A 22,992-nucleotide genomic window follows, 5' to 3' on the forward strand; every position below is an offset into this window, starting at 1 on the left:
TCACTATATTCAAAGTTAAACAGAATGAGAAAATAAAGCTTTCACAGCAATAAAACAAAACTGTTTTAGAGCAATCTGTTTTTAAACGAGAAAGATATTCATCTATTAAAAGAGTTACTAAGGAGAGTAAACCTTGCTGTAATAAATTTGTAAGAAATTCTTCATTCAAATAAACTAGAAGGGCTCCAACAGTCTGCAGTAATTAAATATGTATAGTCTAGAACACAAATAACTAATTAAAATGCATATTAAAATATTACCCATTTAATGAAACAAATATAAATAAGTCAACAACAATAACTATCCAGGCCACAGTCTTCTCTTCATCACATATAACACACTGGAAAAGAAAAACACCAGTGCAATCAGGATGAGAAGTTTATCTGTCATTTCTCTGCGTCCATATTTGGTCAGGAGATTTTTGGATGTATGTATGTGGCTACCCATTGATTTCAGTTCATCTTGAGTATCAGAAATTGTATTAGAAGAGGTTACTGAAAGAAGAAAAGTAATCATGAAATAAATTCCACATCGATACTGACTAGAAACATTTTGTATAATAAATTGCAAAAATTGAAATCGTAAGGGCCAATAAAATAAATATATATTTGTATGTATTCCTTTAGAAATGCTAAATATACATAAACCTAGAGAACTATTATGAATTTACTACATTTTGTGGAACATAAATCATTACAAACCATGCACTGAAGACAATGAAAACAACACGTTCTCTTTCACCAATCCACAGGTTTATTCATTATTTTTATAGATATACATTTTCAAGGGTTTGCAACAAAAATTAAAAAAACTTTCTATTTCAAGGGTACCTACTTCATGGATTTTGGAAGGGGTCCCATTATCTTTATTTGATCTTTATACATGGGTGTAGAGTCATCATGAAATTTATGAAAATTGATACCTAACAAAATACACTGAATTCAAAACATTGGCTTACGGTCTTGTGACATTTTTTACTCTCTCTAATATTTACCTGATATGCAGGAATTGTTGCATTGACATTATGAGAAACTTTTCTGCTTATTTGAAATCGATCTATATTGAGGTGTGAAACATGGGCAAAAACTTTATATTCAGCGGAAATTGTTCTGACATAATAAGTCCCAAGTGTTCTGACATAATAAGTCCCAAGTGTTCTGACATAATAAGTCCCAAGTGGACATCATAATCTCTTAATAAAACAATTTTGCACAAAACAAAAAACATGTACAATTATCTTCAAAATTACACAAACAGACAAATTATTTAACAATATCTGAAAATTTGCTGAATCTCAATTTGCATTTTGTTCAATAATAGGAAACTGATACAATATTCACTCACATAAGACTTTCATGGTTTGCTCTCCTCTCTGAACCTGACTCTCCATTGTTTGATTCAACTCCATTAGACTCTCTGTGATGCTAGACGCTGCCTTGGCCAGACTCTCTTTGCTATTGATATTTCTGAAGCAAGCATAAATTAAACCTTGTTAACTTAGTGTCAACTGAACACCAAATAATATACAAACTTAATTTCATTTGTCTACTTCAAGTGGTTTTTGCTTAACCCTTTACCTCATAGTGTGTATGGCTTTTTAGCCTCTTGATACACATGTAGCAAAGTTAACCAGTGTAGTGCGCTATAAACAGAACACCTGTAACCTATTTGACTCCATACACATAGGCCTGCCTGTTAACTGTTAAACTGTGTAGTGTATGTTACATTTAACAACTATTTTACATTTTTGGAACATATCTATTATGTATGGAAAAATTTAAGAATAAAGTCCAATCATTATATCTGTGTAATTATTTTTCACAGAAGAATTTTTATGTGCTTTAAAATCGTGAGCGAGATCGTTCACCATCATGTCCAAGCATAACTGCCATTTCTCATACTCAAAATTTACAAGTTCTTTGTCTGCGTCTACATCACTAAACCATCTGAATTTGATAATTTATGAAAACTAATCGTGAAAACTGGAATAAGTACTGAACAAAATCCATGACCTCCTTTTTGGAGACTGGAGAATACCCAGTTAATTTAAATAGCAGATTTCTACCAGGGCATAAACAGTGACCACATGATCTGATGTAATGGTCATTCACAGAAATGAATGTAGTATCTAATAGGGGGTCTTCCCCGAAAGTGGCGCTATGAAAATGTTTAAAATGGCTGATGTTTAAAGCAGGCATCAAAAGGTGCTTCCATGAGAATGGTGTAGAGGCATCCAAAGGCACTTCCATGTGAATGGAGTAAAGGCATCCAAAGGTGCTTGCCTGAGGTAAAGGGTTACCCGTGCAAGCAAGGTTTTTGTCCAAAAAGCAAAAACTGATCTGAAAACTGAATAAGATATCTACTTTTGACCATAATAAACTCTAGAAATCCATCCTACAACTATGAAGTAAGTAAGACATTATATCTGTGTTAATTAAATATACATACCCCCACTGCAAACCAAAACACTTCTATGATATGTGACATTCTAATCAGGTCATCTATATACTGATAAAAACATGACTACAAAATTTCATTTGTCTGTCATCAGATGCAAAACTTCAAACAGGTATAAAAATTAGAAAAAGTTAAACAAGTGTGCCATGAATGGCAAAATCATATGTCCACACCATTTAATAGTGATCTAACTAGTAGCTTGTTGTTGTTGTTCTAGGGTTTAACACCATTTTTCAGCACAAGATAGGCTATACATGGCGGCCAGTATAACTGGTGGAGGAAGAACCCTGGAAAAACCTGGGAAGAACCACCTAACTAGTAGGACATGGATGACTAAGGAGATTACTGACAGCAGGTCTCAATGACCATAATCTTTAGTAAAGGTATACGATCTTGAACTAAACTTGCTGTGTAGAAAGCAAATTTTTCACAAATTATGTTTCTCCAAGAATATTTACCCCATCACATTAGGAATATTAGCCTACTACAACAGGAATTATGCCCTTCTAAAACATGAAAATCGTCTTTTCCTGGCTCATATAGACAAAGGGCAATAAATATTGCCTCCCACTGCCACCACCAGGTGTCACTAGTTTTTAGCTGAGTGATATACTAACGAGGATGCTTGCATAGTGGGGTGGTTGGGAGGGTTTTTAAGTAATGTGATTGGATCTGTATTCTTGGAGAAACATAATTTACTGAAAAATTTGCTTTCTCCTTAAAATATGTTCCCCAATCATATTGTGTTAGGAGAATAGGTAATACAAGGTAATGCTGAGCATCCGACCTTTACCTCGGGTATCTTTCTAGGGAATGATGGCTGGATTCCCCACATGAACAATGACCTGTTCTCCTAATTACATAAGCAACACAATGTAGGGTCACTTGACCTGTGACTTTTACATATGGTTCAGAAGATAAATAATGAAAAATTAGTACCTAAAAATTTCTCTGGCTACCTGAGTACAGCTGATAGACTGTATGTGCTACTGCCACTGGACCTACCAGATTTAAGGTTTGCCTCTACAAAAAAATCTCTGAAGTAAAGCTCAAGAAGGTTGACTCTGCATGCCAGCCAACAGCTTCTATTATATCTCGGATCAAAACATTACCTTCAAACAATAGGCTTACCGAGATGGCCTGAATCTCGTAAGCAGTAATCTTCATGAGGAAACTCTGATCTTGCGACACCTCAGAGTATCCTGAGTGTATAACCTGTTTCAGCCACAAAGCAAGGGCCTGAGGGGTGATATTCTGTTTTCTGGCTTGCATTGGAAGAAGAAGCATTTGCACATGCCATGACTTGTCTTTGTGCATTTCAAGTAGTGCTTGAGTCCATCAACAGGATCTTGCATGGCAGCTGATCTCAACCTGTGTATGGATGAGAGCAAGCAAATAACAAATCTTTGATTGCCAATGGACAGTAACCTATTTCTGGCTACAAAGCCTGGTTGTGTCAAGAGTCCAACAGAACCATCTGATCTGAACTGAACAAAAAGGGCTCACAAATTGCTTACCCTGCATGGATAGGCTAAAGCTATCAGAAAACATGTCTGGTATGATAGTAACTTTAGCAAAGTGTGTGCTAAAGGCTTGACTTTATTCTAATTGAGCCATGTTAAAATCCAGGATAGATTCCATGTTAGAAACAGAGTGAGGGATTTTGGTCTATTGAGATCAAAATTGGCTAAAAGATCAGACAGGTCTTTATCATGCCCAATATCATGTCTACCATGATGCTGGAATGTGTCCAATACCATGGAGCAGTAGTCTTTGACAGTATTTGGGCCAACTGTTTCTCCTTGAAAAGCCAGAGAAAAAAGGTTGGCCAGTTACAGAATTTAGGCAGTCAGAGAGGACAATGTTGTTCATATTGCACCAGTCCCTTAATACATGCCACATTCTTTCATAAGACAACATGGTAGAGGGTCTTCTTGCTTGCAAGGCTACCCTGATAAGAGTCAAGCATGCAGAAGCAGATGGCATGGGCAGGGAAGGAATATCGATGACAGTGGTTGCTTGAAAAGATTTGGATTGGCCAGAATCTTCCTGGACAGATCTATAACTTAACTAGATTGAGTAGGTCAGTCACTCAGGACTTGTCTGAGGTAGACTATCAAAATCAGCTTGCATTTCCAACCCCATAATACCTGGATTATTTTTGGTATCAGGACCATGGGAGGGTAGGAAAATGCCCACAACCCCTCCCAACTGATTGACAGTGCATCCGCAACCCAAGCTTCTGGGTCTGGGACTGGAGAGATAAAGGTGGATAACTTGAGATTCCTCCTCATCAGACACCCTCAAAGTATGCAAAACTGAATGCTGGAGAGACCATTTTTGTGTGAAGGACTTCACATCTCTTGGTTAGAGTGACTTGGTGCCCCTGTTTTCAGTCACCATCATCAAGTATTAAAAAAAATACCTTCAAGCATACTACCTGCTGTCAGTGATTTGTATTCAAGGCTGTTCCATCTGATCAGATACAGGGCCAGCTTTAGCCACCAGACAAAGGTATTTTGATCTAAATATCTTTACTTCTTAATTTCATTTCTGCATTATTCAGTTTATCTTAACCCTGATAGGGAAATACAGTTTGTAGCACATGATCCAGCAGGGCTAAATGTCTTTGAGAAAAGAAATGAAAATTATATTCTACTCACAAATTGAGTTTATTTTAATTTGGCTTGGAATTCTACCTTTTCTACATTTGCTGAAAGGGTGATTCGCTGGCATGTCATCTATTTTTGTCCATCCAGTATGTACATCAGACTCGTATTTAAAACCATTTTCTGACTCAAAATCACCTACTGGTATCTTCATTAACGCTTTTTCCAGCTCCAATAATCTGATATACTTCATAGGCTGAAAAAGTATTGTCATCATAACAGCCAGAATATACCAAATCAAATCCTCATCTGAAGATGAACCAAGCTGGGAATCAGCCACTTGGGTTTTCTGGGTAGCTCGTATTTTATACACAAATCTGTAAATCTTCCATGATGCAAGTTCAAATTACAACATAATGCTTGTTCAAGGGCACAATACACCAACCAAATTTAGTTTAACAATCATTTATGTCACGTGACTAGCAATACAAATAGTAAGTTCTAGGTCAAATTTCATCAAAGCTGTTGTTTTGTCTCATCTGTCAACAGATTAAAGACAGACAAAATGTTATACTCACAAACTGAGAAAGTAAATCATATTCCTATCGATTTCTTGTAAGGGCATTAAAGTTTGCAAGTCTGGCTAGCAAGCAGTTACCCTATAGTTGACACCACATGGCGTTGGCAAAGTCCAACTTTTCAATAGGCACTTGACTCTGACCCTACACCCCAACATAAATGTCCAAATATCAAAAATGAGGTGTCAATGGTCAGAGGAAACATGGAATACTTTACGCTGAACAAGCTGTTGTAGTACAATATTTACCATGGAATTTGTGGGATGGGTGGGAGTCACATTATGGACCATTTGTGGGATGGGTGGGAGTCACATTATGGACCATTTGTGGGATGGGTGGGAGTCACATTATGGACCATTTTGGGATGGATGGGAGTCACATTATGGACCATTTGTGGGATGGGTGGCAGTCACATTATGGACCATTTGTGGGATGGGTGGGAGTCACATTATGGACCATTTGTAGGATGGGTGGGAGTCACATTATGAACCACATTATTTGGTGTTAATTTGTAAACGGCAAGTAAATGTTGTCACAACCTTTTAGTTTTAACTAACAAAAATGGGTGCATGTGCCTACAACAGCTGACACAGATGAATTCTCAATTTATCTAATAACCAGCCAACATGGCAAATATCTAATACCATGGTTAGAAGTGAAATTCAATTTTAAAATCTGAGGGAGTTTTTTTTAAAAGTATCTGCAAGGTTTTAAAACTTTTCTTGATGACTTCTGAAGATTAAAATAACTTGTATACGGAAAGCAGCATTTGGAATCACTTTACCACCACTTGTATTGATATGTGTATCATTACAGTAAAAGTATCAATGCATCAAAACACTGATGAATTATAAAACCCCTAATCACCGTGCTCTCAAAAACAAAGCTGGAACTACTTTTCACTTGAGGCTTACAATAGTAGAGTCCCTAAAATTTGCAAAACTTGAACAACTATGCTGCAGCCACACTATATATGTACAAGGAAATGAGTAACATTCTCTGTAACAAATTTATATCATCAAGTTTCAACAATTTGTCCAGTCCCACTGTAGATAACTGTCAAACAATGCTCAGGGTTCCTGCAATCTTTAAAGAATGTAATTCCATGATTTTTCCCAAATTTGTCCAATACATTTTTACCATTTTCAATAGTACCTGATGTGTAAATTTACTACCCCTTATACTTAACCAACATATATAGTTAAGACTTGTCCACAAAGCAATCAAGTTTGGCTCCTCTTTCAAGTGCCATGAGTACAATGATTTTCAATGGCAGTAAGATCCATGGCTCCTGAAATGCCTCTGTAATTTACAAACTTTCCTGGATTTCCATGACCTCAAGAACGCTGAATGTAGTTATGCCCATGTCATGTCCCCAACGGAGCTCGTCACAAAAGCAGTTTAAATACTATCAGCCTTGCTTTTGAGACAAACTCTCTCAGTCATGCAGCTGTTCAAATCCTCCATGGTACAAAATGTTTGAATAAAGAAGAAATTTGTATTAAAAAGTTTAAAATTTGATACAAAAAAATTATCTGTTCAGTATAGGATTTTATGAAATCATTTGATAACTGATAGGTATATAACAAAAATATCATTATCAAAGCAATACAGTTTTGACCGCTAGATCGTATGCTGCTAGCATAAGAAAATCTGGATCATGACTCAGTGCTTCATTGCTCGTCATGATTGAGATTTTCTGAGGATGACAACTAAATATGATCTAGCAATCAAGATGAAATTACTATGATAATAACAAAATATGAATCATATTGCATACAATATCAAATTAGTATTCTGCATACACATCAATTTATCATTATCAGCTGTAGTGAGTATAAGCCTATCTATAGTTAGTATAATGCCAGCAAACTTTATTGACTTACTGTCTCACCTTTTTCTTGGTGTATTGCCATGAAAAAGTTCATCTTTCTCCTGTTTATCAATGGCAAGCTTGACAGCAATATTGGTCTTCCTTAGGGAGGTGGTATTGCTGAAAGAAATGGTGTTTGATCTTTGTAACATCTGATAAAGTAGGGTTATGCAATCCTTAATTTTACCATGAAAGAATGAAGCACACACAATTACATATAATATGTATTGCAAAATAGGTTTCTTTCATATAATAAGTTAAATTATTCCTCTTTTGTCCATTTTTCATACAGTGCTGATGTTTTAAAAAACCAGGCCCATGTGGTCTTGATATTACTCACCAGCAGCAAAATGCAAAAGCAGTTGGTAAAAAAGTCTGGATCACTAGGATGCTGACTGTTTACATTTCTTTCAATGTTTTTGATTGCATATGTTAAGAAAAGAATTGTTTCAAAGCTTCTCCAGTTTTGTGTGCCTTTGTCCATTTTTGATGGCACATTTGTTAAGAAAAGAATTGTTTCAAAGTTTCTATAGTTTTGTGTGCTTTCGTCCATTTTTGATGGCACATTTGTTATGAAGTGAAAGGCCTCCTTGTCAGCATGCTTTCCTGTTAGATTTTCAAATTCTGTTAAGTGGTTTGATTTAGATAAAGTTGTATAAATGTTTTTTCTATCTTTAGTAATAGCCACCATATTTCATGGGAGGGAGCCAGCATCATTTCTATATATGCAGAAAGCTTTCAAATGGGATGCTTTCTGATATTTGTGGTAAAATTCTATAAAGCTGATGTTTAGATAAAGTTAAAAGCTGTTGTTATTTTTAATAGCATCCATATTTGATGGAAGATTAGAATAATTTGTACAAACCAAAAAGCATTAATGGAAAAAGCTTTCTGTCAAATTTGGTCATTCTTTTGAATGTTTTTTTTTAATTCATTCAAAATATTTTCTAACTTTAGTAATGGTGGCCATATTTCATGGCAAATCTACATCATTTGTTTAAATCTGAAACCCCCTCATGCCCAAAATATTTTTTTATGTTGTTGGGAGGGACCCTGGATTGAACCCTTATCTGGCACTCATTTGTTCATTACAACTGTAGGCGATCCTTCGGCCTTATTTCTTTTTTTCTTTTAAAAGTCTTAACCCAAATTCTGCAGAACTCAGAAAAGGATCCCACAATCTCCTCAGACTGAGTAGTATTTCTTCTCTGATAAAGAAAAAGATTCCACCCCCTCCTATTAAGGTGTCTTTTTCCGAAAAAAGCAAATCAAACTCAAGACAGGAAGGCACCAGTCCAACACCAAAAGAGTTCACAGCAAACAAAATAGACACAACCTGTGCATAACAAAGAAATAATTATACAAGGAAACAAATTCCAGAACTTAAAATGGTAACTGGGTAGATATTTACTTACCCATTCTGGTACTATGATGAGGCACTCAGTAAATTTAGCACTGACTTTTACCTATCAAGGTGCTAAAAACTTTAGGTAACAATATAAAAATAACACTTAACTTTAGCAAGGACTAACACTTAAGCAAAACAATCAAGATATATAAGTGGATCACCAAAAAATGGCTGAGAAAAACAACAGCATTGGCAAAATTTGTTGAGTGACAAAGCACATGTAATCAACAGTGCATCCAAGTAAAAGAGGATGTAAGCAGGATCTGACACATGCATCTGACTGTGACACAGGCATCTGACTGGGACCAGGCTCTTTTCTCAGTTCTAGAGCCTTCAATCCTAATAGGTGGAAGGAATCAAGTATGATCATGTATAATCTGTAGTACCTTGGATGTATAACTTGGAATTCTGGAATGTAAGCACTACAATATTCAGAGCTAATGTATTACAGCTATTTAAATAGGTAAAATTGGAAAACAAAGATCTTATTTCTTTCTTTGACAGACAGAAAAGGGAAATGAATAGGACAGCACCCAATTAAGATAAGGATTACTGATCAAATTTTTTCTTGCTGAGAGTATACTATGTAAACATAAGATCATCTCAAGGGTAAGATACAATTTACTGATATTAAATTTAAAATGAAGGACCTGGCCTACTCATCAGATGAAAATCCTCTATAAAAAAAATTTTCTGAAAAACTGCTACAAAAGATTTGATTAAAATTTAACAGAAAACAGTCGCATGAAGAATTCAACTCCATACAAGACAAATATGGCTGTACTGAACACAGAACAACTTTTAAATAACTTTTCAAAAAATCGCTAAAAACTCATCCTATGCCTAGACTTTGTTGCATCAACTTTGAGTATTACTTGTTAGATTTCTATTTCATATTGTTTTCTTCACTTTTAAAATCTGATTTAATTTTTGTTTCTGCAAGAATGAGAATGTTGTGCAATCTGAAAACCTACAAATCCCAACAGTCTTTATCATGGGTTACTTCCCTACTTTCCTTAAATAGGCAACCCAAAAGTAATTTCATGTACCTACGTTGTGTAGTATGTACTACATAATGGTTTGAGTATGGTATTACTACAGCAGAACAAAATCTCTTGCATTCCAAAAGTGCTAATAACAAGTGGAAAGTGAAAGAGAGAGAGAAGGAGAAAAATTGAGGTATGCTATATGAAATCAAATTGATTACATAGCACACAAGTTGAAAACACTTTTGTAGCTGCAGTGATTTTCTGGTAAAAAGTGCTCTGTTCAGACTGCTTCTCAAATTCATTACTATAATGTAATGAATGCCATCCTGATTAAAAGAGCCTTGAGTGTTCACAAACTTGGCTAACCACATATAGGAATGCCAGTCAAATGCACAGATGTCACTCATAACTGAACTCATCCAGGATCCCAATGATTTAAGCTTTTTTATCAAATACAACACAATCTGTACTGCTCTGGTGGCTTAGTGGTTAGAGCATCCATCTTGGATGCAGGAGGTTGTGGGTTCCCTCGCAGTCATACGAAAGTCTTATAAAAATGCTACTAACAGCTGCTACACTAGGCACTCAGCATTAAGAGGTTAGTGTTAGGACTGGTCGACCTGGTGTCAAGATAATGTGACTGGGTGGTACATCAAGCTACATGTCTGTTGCATGATACCCTAGAGTTAGACATCTCTATAAACTGCCACACTGCAGACATCATAGTGATAAGACTGATTTTTTTTTAAAGTTACGTTAAAAATCTGAATCACCCCCGCACACAATCTGTTACAATATGAAGTATCAGCCATTCACATGCAAGAAAGCATCATTAATATCCACCAATGTCACTCATAATAAAGCTTCTCCAAGATCTCAAAGATATGAACACGCCAAGTTTAATCAAAATTAGTACACAAATAATGTCTCTTGAACATTCACGAGCAAGTATTGATGGAAAACAACACAGGATTGACACAGCCAGGTGAGTACAAAAAAAATATTAAAAGTATGGCCATTGCTACTAAAATACAAAAATAACCTCTCAAAACTAATGAAGAAAAATTGATTAAATTTCACAGAAAGCATCCTGGTATAAGACCTTTCAAGTTTGCACAAATGACGCTGATCAGCCGTCTATAAAGACATAAGCTTAAATAATTTTAAACATCAAAAGCATCATACAGACCCATATTTCCTGTCAAATGCCTTTGCATTTGGCTGTTAAGGACATGCTGACAGATGAATGATCTTAGGCCCGCTTGGCCTCTAGTTCAAGTGAATATTCCATTATACTCTTTTGGATCACAATTGGCTAAATTGTATATTGTAAATGCACTGATATTTTCAAATTGCACCATCTGCAAGGAGGTATAAGATATTTATTTACATAATTACAGATAATATCTACCAATATCTACCAAGAAAAGCCCACAATGATATTGTGATATAATACAATTTCACTTCAACAAAATGACATAAATGAAGATAAGACTATGCATTCCTTTGGTAGTTTGTGTATTTCTAAGAAGGCCATCTGCGTATAATTCTTCTAAAATATTTCTAAGCTTGTACATCCTGTATAAACCTAAGATATCTACCCATTTCCATAGCAACTGTATGCTCATTTGCAAGACAATATATTGGGTATTTGTGGTTCATTTGCAATTTGTCACAGCAACAAGACAATTCTGCTTCCTGTACATTATTCAATGAAAAGAATAAATAAAAATATAAAAGAATAAATTTAATCAAAATCAATTGAGCCTTTTTAAAGACATTTACGTTTTGTATATATTTTTTAGTAACAGCAGCCATATATTATGGTATCATTTGCATAAATTTGAAAGACTTTCATGCCAGGATAATTTATGTCAAATTTGGTAAATTTACGTTAACAGATGTTTAGATGTCATGTTAATGTTTTTCTATTTTCAGTAACACTGGTCATATTTCATGATGAACAGCCACCATTTGTATAAATTCTGAAGCCTCTTATGCCAGGTAGCTATCTGATAAAACTGAGTCAAATTCAGTTTTGTGGTTTTTCAGAAGAAGTCATTTAAAGTATTATCTATTTTCAGTAACAATGACTATATTTAACAATGTATTGGCAAAATTTATATTAAGTTCAAAGCATTTCATGCCATAATACTTCAAATTTATTTAAATTCTATTAACTCAAAGTCATTTACAAGTTTTCCTACATGTTCAAGTGAGCTAAAAATATTAGTCAAAAAATTTCAATGCTATCCTGAAGATAAATCATTTTTACAAATCAACTTGAAGCAAACTGTTCTATTTTGAAGACAAAACATTTTTACAGATCAAGCTGAAGGGCATTGTTCTATTTTATAATTCTTATTAAATATTACTGCTACTTCAAATGTGTAAGAATAAGCATGTCAGCAGAAATAATAAATGTTGAATGCTATCAATCAACAACTTTAATTTTGTTGTTATTTGGAATTATCCCATATTGTGAAGACTTCCTTGTCATAGTCCATGGCTGCCAAGTGTCCCGTTTTTCCCATATTTTTTTGTCCTGTATTGTGGACCTGAACACTTGTGTACATTTTTCTTGCTAAATATATCCTTGCAATTTTCTATTTTGAACGGGCACTCGGTTCCATTCTGATAGAAGTGTATTGCATGTATATAGGAATAAAGTTCTAAAATATGATTGGTTCATTCGAAATCAAGGCTACCATGCCTATCTTTATCCGCCATACTGGATTTTGCAAACAGCTCTCAAGATCACTTCATAATATTCAACTTCTAATCATATCGAAAAGGAAAGCAGAATATTTAGAATTTTCTCCAGGAAAGACAAAAAAAAAACCAGCTGGAAGGGCAACTGTGCCATCTTGTTTAGATTTGTGAAACTATCTAGAAAAGGACAAAACTTAACATTTTGCAAATTGCGTAATAAGATTTCGCTATGGAGGCGCCCATGATATACAAGAGCATGAAAAAGCTAATAAATATCAGCTTGCGGCTTCATCATACATAACTCAGCCTGACTGTACAACGTATATAAATACTGGAGAGAACCTTGAAGCGATTCGATCAAAATTTAGTTTATTAAATTTCCTTTTTAAATGAACCTTCCTCTTTCAGTTACTTGTACTGCTGATTATTTATTTTGCACATTTTCCAGGCAGTAAAATCACAAAGGATTACTCATGTGCTTGAAAAAACACATTTCAGTAAGAGAATCACAAAGAATTCAGATCATCAATGAAAGTTGGTACATTGGAATCGATAATGATTGAAAAACTAAGGTGTGGAAAAGGTTTCTATAAACAGTGTGTCAGAGTGTGTGTTGCACTCTTGCACCTTCTGAATGGGCACCTGAATGGAACAACAACTGAGAGCAACACATGCATCTTTGACATTAAATAACTAAGGTACTGTCTTACTTTACTGAAGGTTATTGATGTTGTAAATAGTTATTTATGCATTAAAAAAAATTAAAATCAGTATATGTTCCTGAAAACAGTCAGTATTTGTGTGTGTGTGTGTGTGTGTGTGTGTGTGTGATTAGGATCTTTAATGTAGCTTTAATGATTTTTCAGTCATATTGCTATGATGTCTGCAGTGTGGCAGTTTATATTGATGTCTAGCACTGGGGCATCATGCCGCAGAAGTGTAACAGCATGTCCCACCCAGTCACATTATCCTGACACCAGGCCGACCAGTCCTAACACTAACCTCTTAATGCTGAGCGCCAAGCGAGGCAGCTGTTAGTACCATTTTTGTAAGTCTTTGGTATGACTTGGCCGGGGTTTGAACCCATGACATCCCGCATCCAAGGCAGATGCTCTAACCACTAGGCCACCGGAGTGATCAGCATTTTTGTACTCAGGGGTTGGCAGCTATGATAGTCTCTCAGAAACGATAATATTTTGTGCAAATAGATAAATGATTATATCAGGCAATCACATGAATTAAACCAACCAATGAGAATAAAAGATTTTTGCCTGAGCTGGAATATGGATAAATACCAATTAAATCAACTAGCCGAATGATCAAAATAAACAGGTCAAAGTATAATGAAATGTGTGGTTCCAGTTATATCATATACCACATATTTTACCTGTAATGTATCATCAGATAGATATAAAAGCAAAAATAACTATTTAATCACAGCAACTGTGCAAGAAATAATGTGTACATGTTTTGGCTGATTCATATGTTAGTATTTTACCTAGTAAGGCGTTCTCTATGGTTCTCCACATTTTTTAATATAACTGATCTGTCTTCCTCTCTATCCTGTTCTCTTCCCAGTCTCTCTAGCTCCTAAAAAGAAAATCTAAAACCATATAGGTGCATGAAAGGAAAAAAGACCATGCAAGGCTGGACAAATTGTTATAAAAGTATATCACAAGGCAAGATGACTGGAAAATGAGTTAGCCATTTTAGCCCAACATTATGACAATATCACAAAAAAGTTCAAACATATGGTAAAGCAGAGGAGTTTTCTTGATAGCATTTTATATTTATTTTACAAATACTCAACGTGTTTTTTTTAAAACCCTTTCTTACACATTAAAAACTTTAAAGTTATCAATATTTAATATATAAAGTTATCACAATTTAATATTTAAAGTTATCAAAAAAGCTGAATCTAAAATCTCATCTAGATAGATGTGTAGCTCCGAAAAATGAAGGTTTGAATTGCTAGCTGTTAGCTGGATGAATGACAGAAGGAAAAGGCAGACAGATGAATAAATACATACATAGATTTATAGACACAGACAAATATTTAGACATACTTAGACAGAAGGTATGAAAAATGGCTAGACTTTTAAGATGTGTAATGACTCAGGATTGATTCTGCTATATTAATAAGTGCCACCTGGTTGCCCCAGTTTTTGTTGATGACCCTGTAGTTTTCCTGGAAATATCCCATTTCAATAGTCAATCTTGCATGCCATAATTTTTCATATTTCCAATGACATCCATTACATGTGTTACTAGATTGTAACTATAATTTTAGCTTTTATCTTGCCAGAAGTCACCTTAATATTACAAATGCTTACTAACTGCATTTAATTATAATAAATCAAGGTCCAAGTTGGACTCTAATATCTGAACAAAATTACCGCCCAGCCTAAATAGGCGAAGTTGGCAAAAATGGGGAGAAGTGAGTGTAGTAAGTTCAAAATAGTCACTTCTGACCAAAGTGTTCGAACATTTTCATCTCAGATTATTGAAATGATGATAAAGTATTAAAAATCGTTGTAAATTGCTGACATTGTACAACTGTATATGAGACACTGAGAGATATGGTTAAGAAAAGACCTTAAACTGAATAGTTAAGCATAACAACCTCACCTTCATTTCCAAACATACCTTGAGAGTTATGTCATTAATAATTATCAGCTAGTCACCTTGAAATTAGCAACATGCATCAAAACAATCTTTCATAACATGCCTTTTGAGATTCTGCAAGCTCAGCACATGTAATTTCAACGACCAAAAAATACAACTCATCGTCTGACTCAATCTGTTTATAATTATACTAACCTCAATCTTTATTCGCAAGTTATTAAGTTTTTCTCTTATTTTCACATTCACTTCATCAAGTTCTTCATTGGTTTGTACATCATCCCTGATATCCTATATATAAAAAAACACAAATAGCACCAGTAATTTCAATATCCACCTGTTTGACAATTACACACAAGTTACATCTTATTTATTTGAGCTGAAAAATATATACTGTATATAATCAACACTAGGAGAATACTGCAACGGGTGAAATACTTTGGAAACAGCTGAAGAAACACAAGATTATGAAGCAAAGAAGTTATTTCTGTAAAGACTTGTTCTTTATTTACCACTGATGGTTAACTTGGGTCTTCTCCATTATTGGCTTTTTAGGCTTTGACATGGGTTAGTCCAGGGCACCTGGCTGTGAGAATGTGGAGTTCCAAGTCCCAAAATCATGAAGGAGTTCCACTTAAAGAATGAATATTTGTCAATTTCATTTACAATTCTGCAGGTCTATAATACTACCCATTCAAGTGGCATCACATTAAATATTTCAAAAGATAAATGCCCCAACTCAATAAAAAAAAATTCCTGGGCACTAGTCAATGTTCAATTGCAAGTACACATGTCTTTGTACTACTCAATGTTCAATTGCAAGTTAGTTTCAAGTGAAAGTATAAGAATTGTTAGTGTGGTCAACACCAGGAAATACTGTTTGCAGAGTCTACAAGAGAACAATTTTTAAAGAATAGTTATTCATGCAAAATTCAAATGAACAAGAATCCCATGATGGGACTGACACTGCCTGCAGAAATGACAAGTCCACTTCTTCAGTCCTTTTATTTGTTTATCTGCTATATATTGAAATTATCTCATATATTCATGAAACATTCCAGCATAACCATCTCAAATATTCATCAGACATTCCAACATACCAAATTTCATAACAAAAAAAGTTTCCAATATGTTTATTACATGACAAGAGCAGTAGAAATTTCTTTATCAAGACCTTTGAACTTGACCCCAAGATCATGGAGAGAAGATCCGTGAACACTCATCTCATATACTGTCAAAACATACCTATATGTTAGTTTGATTCAATCTATAGTTAAGATTTTTTTTATGAACCCAAGTTATTGAAGTGGCACAATTTAATATATTCAAGAGATATAAGGACAAAACTAGATTCTATATGTACTTGTCTGTTATTGTGCTTACAAACCATTACAGAAAACAACGAAAGTCAAGACCTTTAGATATAGAGTGTGACCCTGCTAACACACGGTATTTGGGAGCCTTAGAACCTGACCGTGTTAAAGACCGAACCATGTTATAAGCAACCAGGTCAGATAGCTGAAGAAAATGATGTGTGTACCCCAAACAATTTGCGGTGGGGGTAGGTAATAAATGCGGGCGGTAAAATACATGCTTCATTGGCACAGTTACCATCTTAAATCAATGCATATTAAATGGGAAATACACCTGTAGTGAAAACAGAGAAGGCATATATAATATTTTACTTTATCTAGAGAACCATGGATTGGTACATATATGTGTAAATTGTTTATATATACATGTCTTGTATTTTTAAGCAGTTTGAAAATCATTTGTATAAGATCATGGGGTCAAATGAAAAGTCACTGCTAGTATTTTTGTACTTTGTGATTTGTATATGTACAAGTAATTTGTAATCATACTTTCCTTTTTATGTTGCATTGTATGTATAAGATCTAACTTAGCAGGATTTTTAATACTGCAGTCCAGGAGATTCATCCATGGAAAAAGCAATTACCTTTTATCCATGCAATAATTCAATACATTCTGCATGTAATATTTAACATTATATATTATAAAAAATATAAATACAAAAAGTCATCAGATTGCCAATGCTTATTCACTTTGAAATATTTAGTATTATATTAAAAGTATTAAAATCCAAGGCAATTGAGAACTGTAATAATATGTGATTGTCATATTACAACTAAACATCTCAATGGCATTACCATTAACATGTTTAATTTTGTGTGCAGATATCATGGTACAGATTAGTTTCTTTTCTATTTTTATTTATTTCGTTTAATTCCATTTCAAATCAATACATTTGCCAGAGCACTGAAAGAAACAAATGACCATATTCCATCCATTTTTTGTCATTTCATCTTTGAGCAACACTACATTCAAAATTTGTGTCCAGCAAACTTGACCATACTTCTCCAATGCAGGTGTAAGATCAAAAGCTCATAGATATGAATATGTTCTGAATTGGCCATTAGGCCTGTGCATGAGAAAATGGGTGAAATCTGAGCTTCTTTTCTTGATTTTTGTTGTTTTTCTTTCTTATTAGGCCCATACATTTTACAGCTTGTCCTCTTTTAACCCCTACTCACAAAGTTACCCCGTTTTTGAGAAGGTTTGTCTGTGTGAAGTTTGGCCTGGTCTGCTTCAGATCTAACAATAAGTCTAAAATCTGCACAAAATCTCCAGTCCTATAACTGCCAATTTTTTTTTACCAACGAATGTCTGGTCTTAAAATTGCATTATTTTAATGAGTGTAGAATGTCTTCATTTCTTTGCATCAGTGTAAAGCTACTTCTTATTCTTTTCTTTAGCACCACTCACTTGGGTCTAACTGTCACAGGCCCTGGAATAAGGGTATACCATGATGCAAATATGTGTCTTTAAGGCCTTAAATGAGTTAATAGATCTTTTATATTTCTAAAAAATTGTGCAAGAATGAATATTTGTGTAACTTTTGTAGGGTTTAAATGCAGAAACAAACAAACAAGCAAAACTATTAAAATATAGGGATGTCAGTGAAATTTATACCTAATAGGTTTGCTTATTATGGCTGTGAGCTTATTTTCATTTTCACTTCAGTTTGAGGTTGAAGAGAAAGTTTCTTGCTATTTCCTACTGAATTCAATCAAATCTAATTCAGATAGTCTTTTATATTGGCAATTGTTTATATATGTAATAGAAATTGTTTTGGGTTGGCTGTTAGACCCATGCATAAGCCAATGGGTGATATTTGGGACCTCTGTTCTTTTTATTATATTTCTTGGTTTATTGGACCCATAATTTTGGCTTGCTTGACAACATTTATCCCAAATCTTAAAGTTAACCAAAATTTGTGATGGTTCATCTGTCAGTGTGAAATATCATACCGTCTGATTCAGACCTAACAATAAGAAGTCTAAATCTGATCTCAAAATTTTGTTTCTTATTCAGATTTTTTTTAATGCATGTAAAATATCTACATTACTTGGCATCAGTGTAAAGCTATATCCTTCTTCTTTTCTCTGATGCCACCTATAATCATGAACTCTGACGACATCAATCTCAGAATAAATATATTAAGAAGTTTTTCCTTTGTACAAAAACTTACTTGACTTTCATTTAATACTTCAACTTTTTTAGTACAACAACATTTGAAAACAAGTTTCTGTTTGTATCATGTGACTAATGGACCTCTAATGTCACCAACACGCAGGTTGCAAGTTTTGGGTAGTCATATGACTAGCAATGCAAATGGCCAATACCAGGTCAAATTGTATCAATACTGTGGTTTTGTCTCATCTGTCTGTAGATTAAAGACATAAGAATGTTATACTTGCCATTTTTAAGAAACATTGGTTAAAAGAATGATAAGTATCATGAACAAAGTAAAGCTATCTAAACACTTTCTTCAATATCAGTACATTTGTATTTGTTTTCTTTAAGAAACATACTTCAATTTAATCTGATTTCAGCATTCCCCACTTCCATTGATTTCCAACCACCTGAAATGTAGGTGAATGAACTTGAAAAAGCATTCATTTGCATGTGTGAGAATTTGAATTTAATACAAAACAAGATATCAATGTAAAGTCTGACTAAAACATTACAACTTTAATTTGTAGAAAAGCATCAATAGGGGTTGCCAAGTGTGTGAGATATTCCTGAAAATTTTACTTCTCGTTTCAATGTTAGTCGACACTAGAAAATGCTACGCAACAATGTTAATTAGAAAGTAAGAAATCAGCCCCAAGTCCTACAATGTAAGGCATAGCACATGTTGTTTTTGTTTTAGTGCTATGTCTTACTATCCAAATAATGGCACTGTATAGCCTGTTCTGATGTCAGTTGACATCGGAATGAATAGTCAAAGTTTCAGGAATATCTCACACACTTGGCGGCCAATAAAGACACTCTTCCAATAATTTATGTGTAATTAATATACTTACTGTGCTGTCTTTATCCTAGTGGAATGAAAATATGACACTAGCAAATGGACGCATTTTCATGTTCCGCTGACATACAGGTGGTTGCAATGTGATGGTAGTCGAGGTATGCCAAAGTATGTTTAAGTAGGTTTATGTGGTGGATATGTTTCTTGAACGAAACAAAACGTTGCTTACAGTTCCAAGAGGCATATTATATTTTTATTCGTTTCATTAAAGAATAATATTTCAACTTAACCCGATTTTGGCATTATCGGCTATCATTGCTGAAATGTAGGCCAATGAAACTTGAAAACAGTTCTATTTCTTTTGTGACAATTTGAATCTATTAGATAAAAGACATCTGGGTAAGTAAAGTCTGGCAAAAACATTATAACTTTACTTTGCAGAAAAGCGTCGTTATTGGTTGGCAGTTTGTGTGATATTCCTGAAAATCTGACTTTCGTTACACTGTTAGCCGACAACAAAACACGCTAAAAAGCGCTGTTAGTTAGGCAGTAAGACCCATCACCCACCCACCCGAACAAAAATATCAGGTGATGTGTCTTACGTTGTAGGACTAATCGACCCCCAAAACATAAATATCTGGGTCTTACATAGTACTAATATTAGTACCCTTACTCGTAACTCGTGGACACAACAACCACAACAAATCAAGTTGAGGCTACGACATATTAGCAAGGTCTTACGTTGTATGACTAATCGACCCCCAAAACATAAATATCAGGGTCTTACATTGTAGAACTAGATGCGCGTGCTTCTCTTTGGTTTTACTGATTGTATATCATACTTTTCAACATAGCTATTAAAAAGTTAGCTCTATGTATAATTATATTACACTGGATGTGAGATTATTTATGAACTGCACACCTGTATTTCACTTAACAAATTTCATCGAAAACACGTGACAAAAAAACTAATTGACCAATTACGTTCACCCAAGCCTCCACAGCCCCCGTCACAAAATAATTTTCTATTTGTTCATTATGTTTACAAAACCAGTATTTCATATAAACTAACTTGAATCAGTGCTTTCACTTCTAGGTCAAGTTTAACGATTTCTTGTAGACATAGTCTGACGTGGATATCATTTGCAGCCATAGTCGGTCTACTGTAGTCGTAAACTACATTCATTGTAGTCGTAAACACGGGTACTGGTAGCAACTTTGAATCATTTTGTTGGTACAATAATATCGTTTATTTATGATTAATAAAGTATATTTACATACACTTTAATATCGTACATAAAGGATAATGTAGTACTTCTATATCAATATAAATTGTCACTATTGTCTTCGATCGTGGAAAGATACACCACTCAGTAAGTGTCAAGACAGAATCAAATTATTATAGGTACGGATTGTTTTCAATTTCATGTCCTATCAACTCCTGCACATTTGTTTTTCTTCAGAAATATATTACATCTGATTATTCTTTGTTTTTGCTTTTACTTTAGGTGACATAAATATTAAAGAAAATTTCCGATACTAGTCGCAATTTACAGATTTTCAGCGTAAAATTTCATCATGCAGCGTTTTGGTTAAGACAAGAAATTACAATAAATTCATCGGTTACTTCCCCTTAACTGAAAGCCACTTCGTTTCTTGAACTAAGCAGAAGAAAAAACCTGTGACAATTATTTAACAGAATCACATTAGTATCCATTACTAATTTTCTTTAATACTTGCCATGTATGAAAATACATAATACATTACGTCTAAAATTCCACTCATTTAAGAAGGTCATTTCTTTTACACACATTTCTACCTGATATTTACTTTTTCAATGCTTTTGTTACTACACACAAATTGCATACAACATGAATATTAATCCTATTTCATTACGTAACGTTTACATCTTGGTGTTGAGTGTTCAGTGCTTGTTAGGCACACATTCTTTAATAGGGGCTTTGCCCAACAAAACTAAAATATTGTTAATGCTCACCATTGTAAAGAAAACATGTTTCGGAACGTTTTCTTTCTTATTGTGTTCGTATTAGGGAATATACTATTTTTAATTAGGCCATATTGATGTTTTACTTCCTGGCAACAAATCTGACTATCTGTACTGACAAGGTGATGAAACTAAAACCGTTTCATTTTTCATTTGCACAGATTTTGCATGGTCATGAAATTGTATTGGTCAGGTATCATCCTAGTCCGATAAATCAACCCCACAAATCTGTGTTGATACTGATGGACGATATTGTGGAAAATCAATATCATCACGTGATTTATCGGCCTAGTGTCATCCAAATTATTTAATGAAAAGCTGCAATCGTAAATTGATTTTATTTTCACGCTGCAAAAAGATGTATTTTCAGATTCATATATTTCATTCAAGAACCAAATTATTCACTTAAAATCTTTACTTTGATCTTTAGCTATCCTCGGAACAAAAGTTATCGTTTGTACTTGTAATTGCTTACATCAAGAATAAATTTTTAACATATTCTTCAGACCTTCAGTGTCCTCCTCCTTGTCTGCATTTGTTAAACATTCTAAGTTTCGACTTTATTACTAAATTAGATACTTTCTAGTTGAATCGCAATTTTCAGCTTCATTGTCATTTTAGAGTAAAATAATATTCGTGGTAAAATATGGTTTTCCGCTGAGCTTTTGAGGTCTCGTTCTTTTTTTCTTTCTTTTTTCTGCTTACTTTTCCAACCCAGTGCAAAAAATATATCCAAATATAGATTTAAACGAAAATGTTCCTGTCTTAGATACTATGTAGGGCGACAAAACATATGATATCTAAAGAAACCTGTATTTAAAAAAGTAAAATAACTTTAGAAACCCACATTTCAAGCCCAATTTTCATAAGCCATCCAAATTTAACCGTTCAGTTCATATTTTCGGTACAGATATGTAGCAAAAACATTGCGAGGACATAATTTTTTAAAAATATTTTTGCCTTCCCGAAGATTCATTATTAGCACAGTTTTGATCCGGGGGAAGGGGTCGCACGGGGGTACATAATTTACGGTCAATGTAAGAAGTTTCTTTCTTAGGGAACAAATATTGTACGGTTTAGAGAGTCGACATAAGTTGCGATGCGGTCGCAATTTATTCTTTATAGTGTCTAATAATTTGTAAATAGCATGCTATTTTGTGTAATATTTATAATTATAATTTTCTTCCATCGCTTTAAAATTACTTTCTCTATATATATTTGTAAAAATTACTAACGCGCGGGGCCCCGATTGTGCCAAATCGGTCAAATCTGCCTTAGGCCGGCCCTGTGCTTATCCAACCCTATTTAGTTATTTTACTCTAATAAACATTGCTTGAATTTTAGATTTATCAGTTTAAATGTATGTATGTATGTATGTTTTTATGTTCGTATGAGCATTTGATTAT

The 22,992-nt window shown here is 34.1% G+C and overlaps 1 protein-coding gene across 1 annotated transcript; it reads right to left on the minus strand.

Annotated features, from left to right (window-relative positions):
* Positions 1 to 248: 248 nt before the first annotated feature.
* On the minus strand, positions 249 to 20,848 carry LOC149795565 (vesicle transport protein SEC20-like). The gene is made up of 6 exons (XM_089965395.1): positions 20,654 to 20,848; positions 15,447 to 15,539; positions 14,125 to 14,216; positions 7,539 to 7,637; positions 1,345 to 1,466; positions 249 to 494 (listed from the first exon to the last, which is right to left on the minus strand). The coding sequence occupies exons 1-6, from the start codon at positions 20,765 to 20,767 to the stop codon at positions 301 to 303; spliced, it is 714 nt and encodes a 237-aa protein (XP_089821521.1). The 5' UTR covers positions 20,768 to 20,848; the 3' UTR covers positions 249 to 300.
* Between the last annotated feature and the right edge of the window lie 2,144 nt (positions 20,849 to 22,992).

The sequence above is a fragment of the Sinohyriopsis cumingii genome, chromosome 7, assembly GCF_028554795.1.
Source record: "Sinohyriopsis cumingii isolate HCF-2022 chromosome 7, ASM2855479v2, whole genome shotgun sequence".
Taxonomy (NCBI): Eukaryota; Metazoa; Mollusca; class Bivalvia; order Unionida; family Unionidae; genus Sinohyriopsis; species Sinohyriopsis cumingii.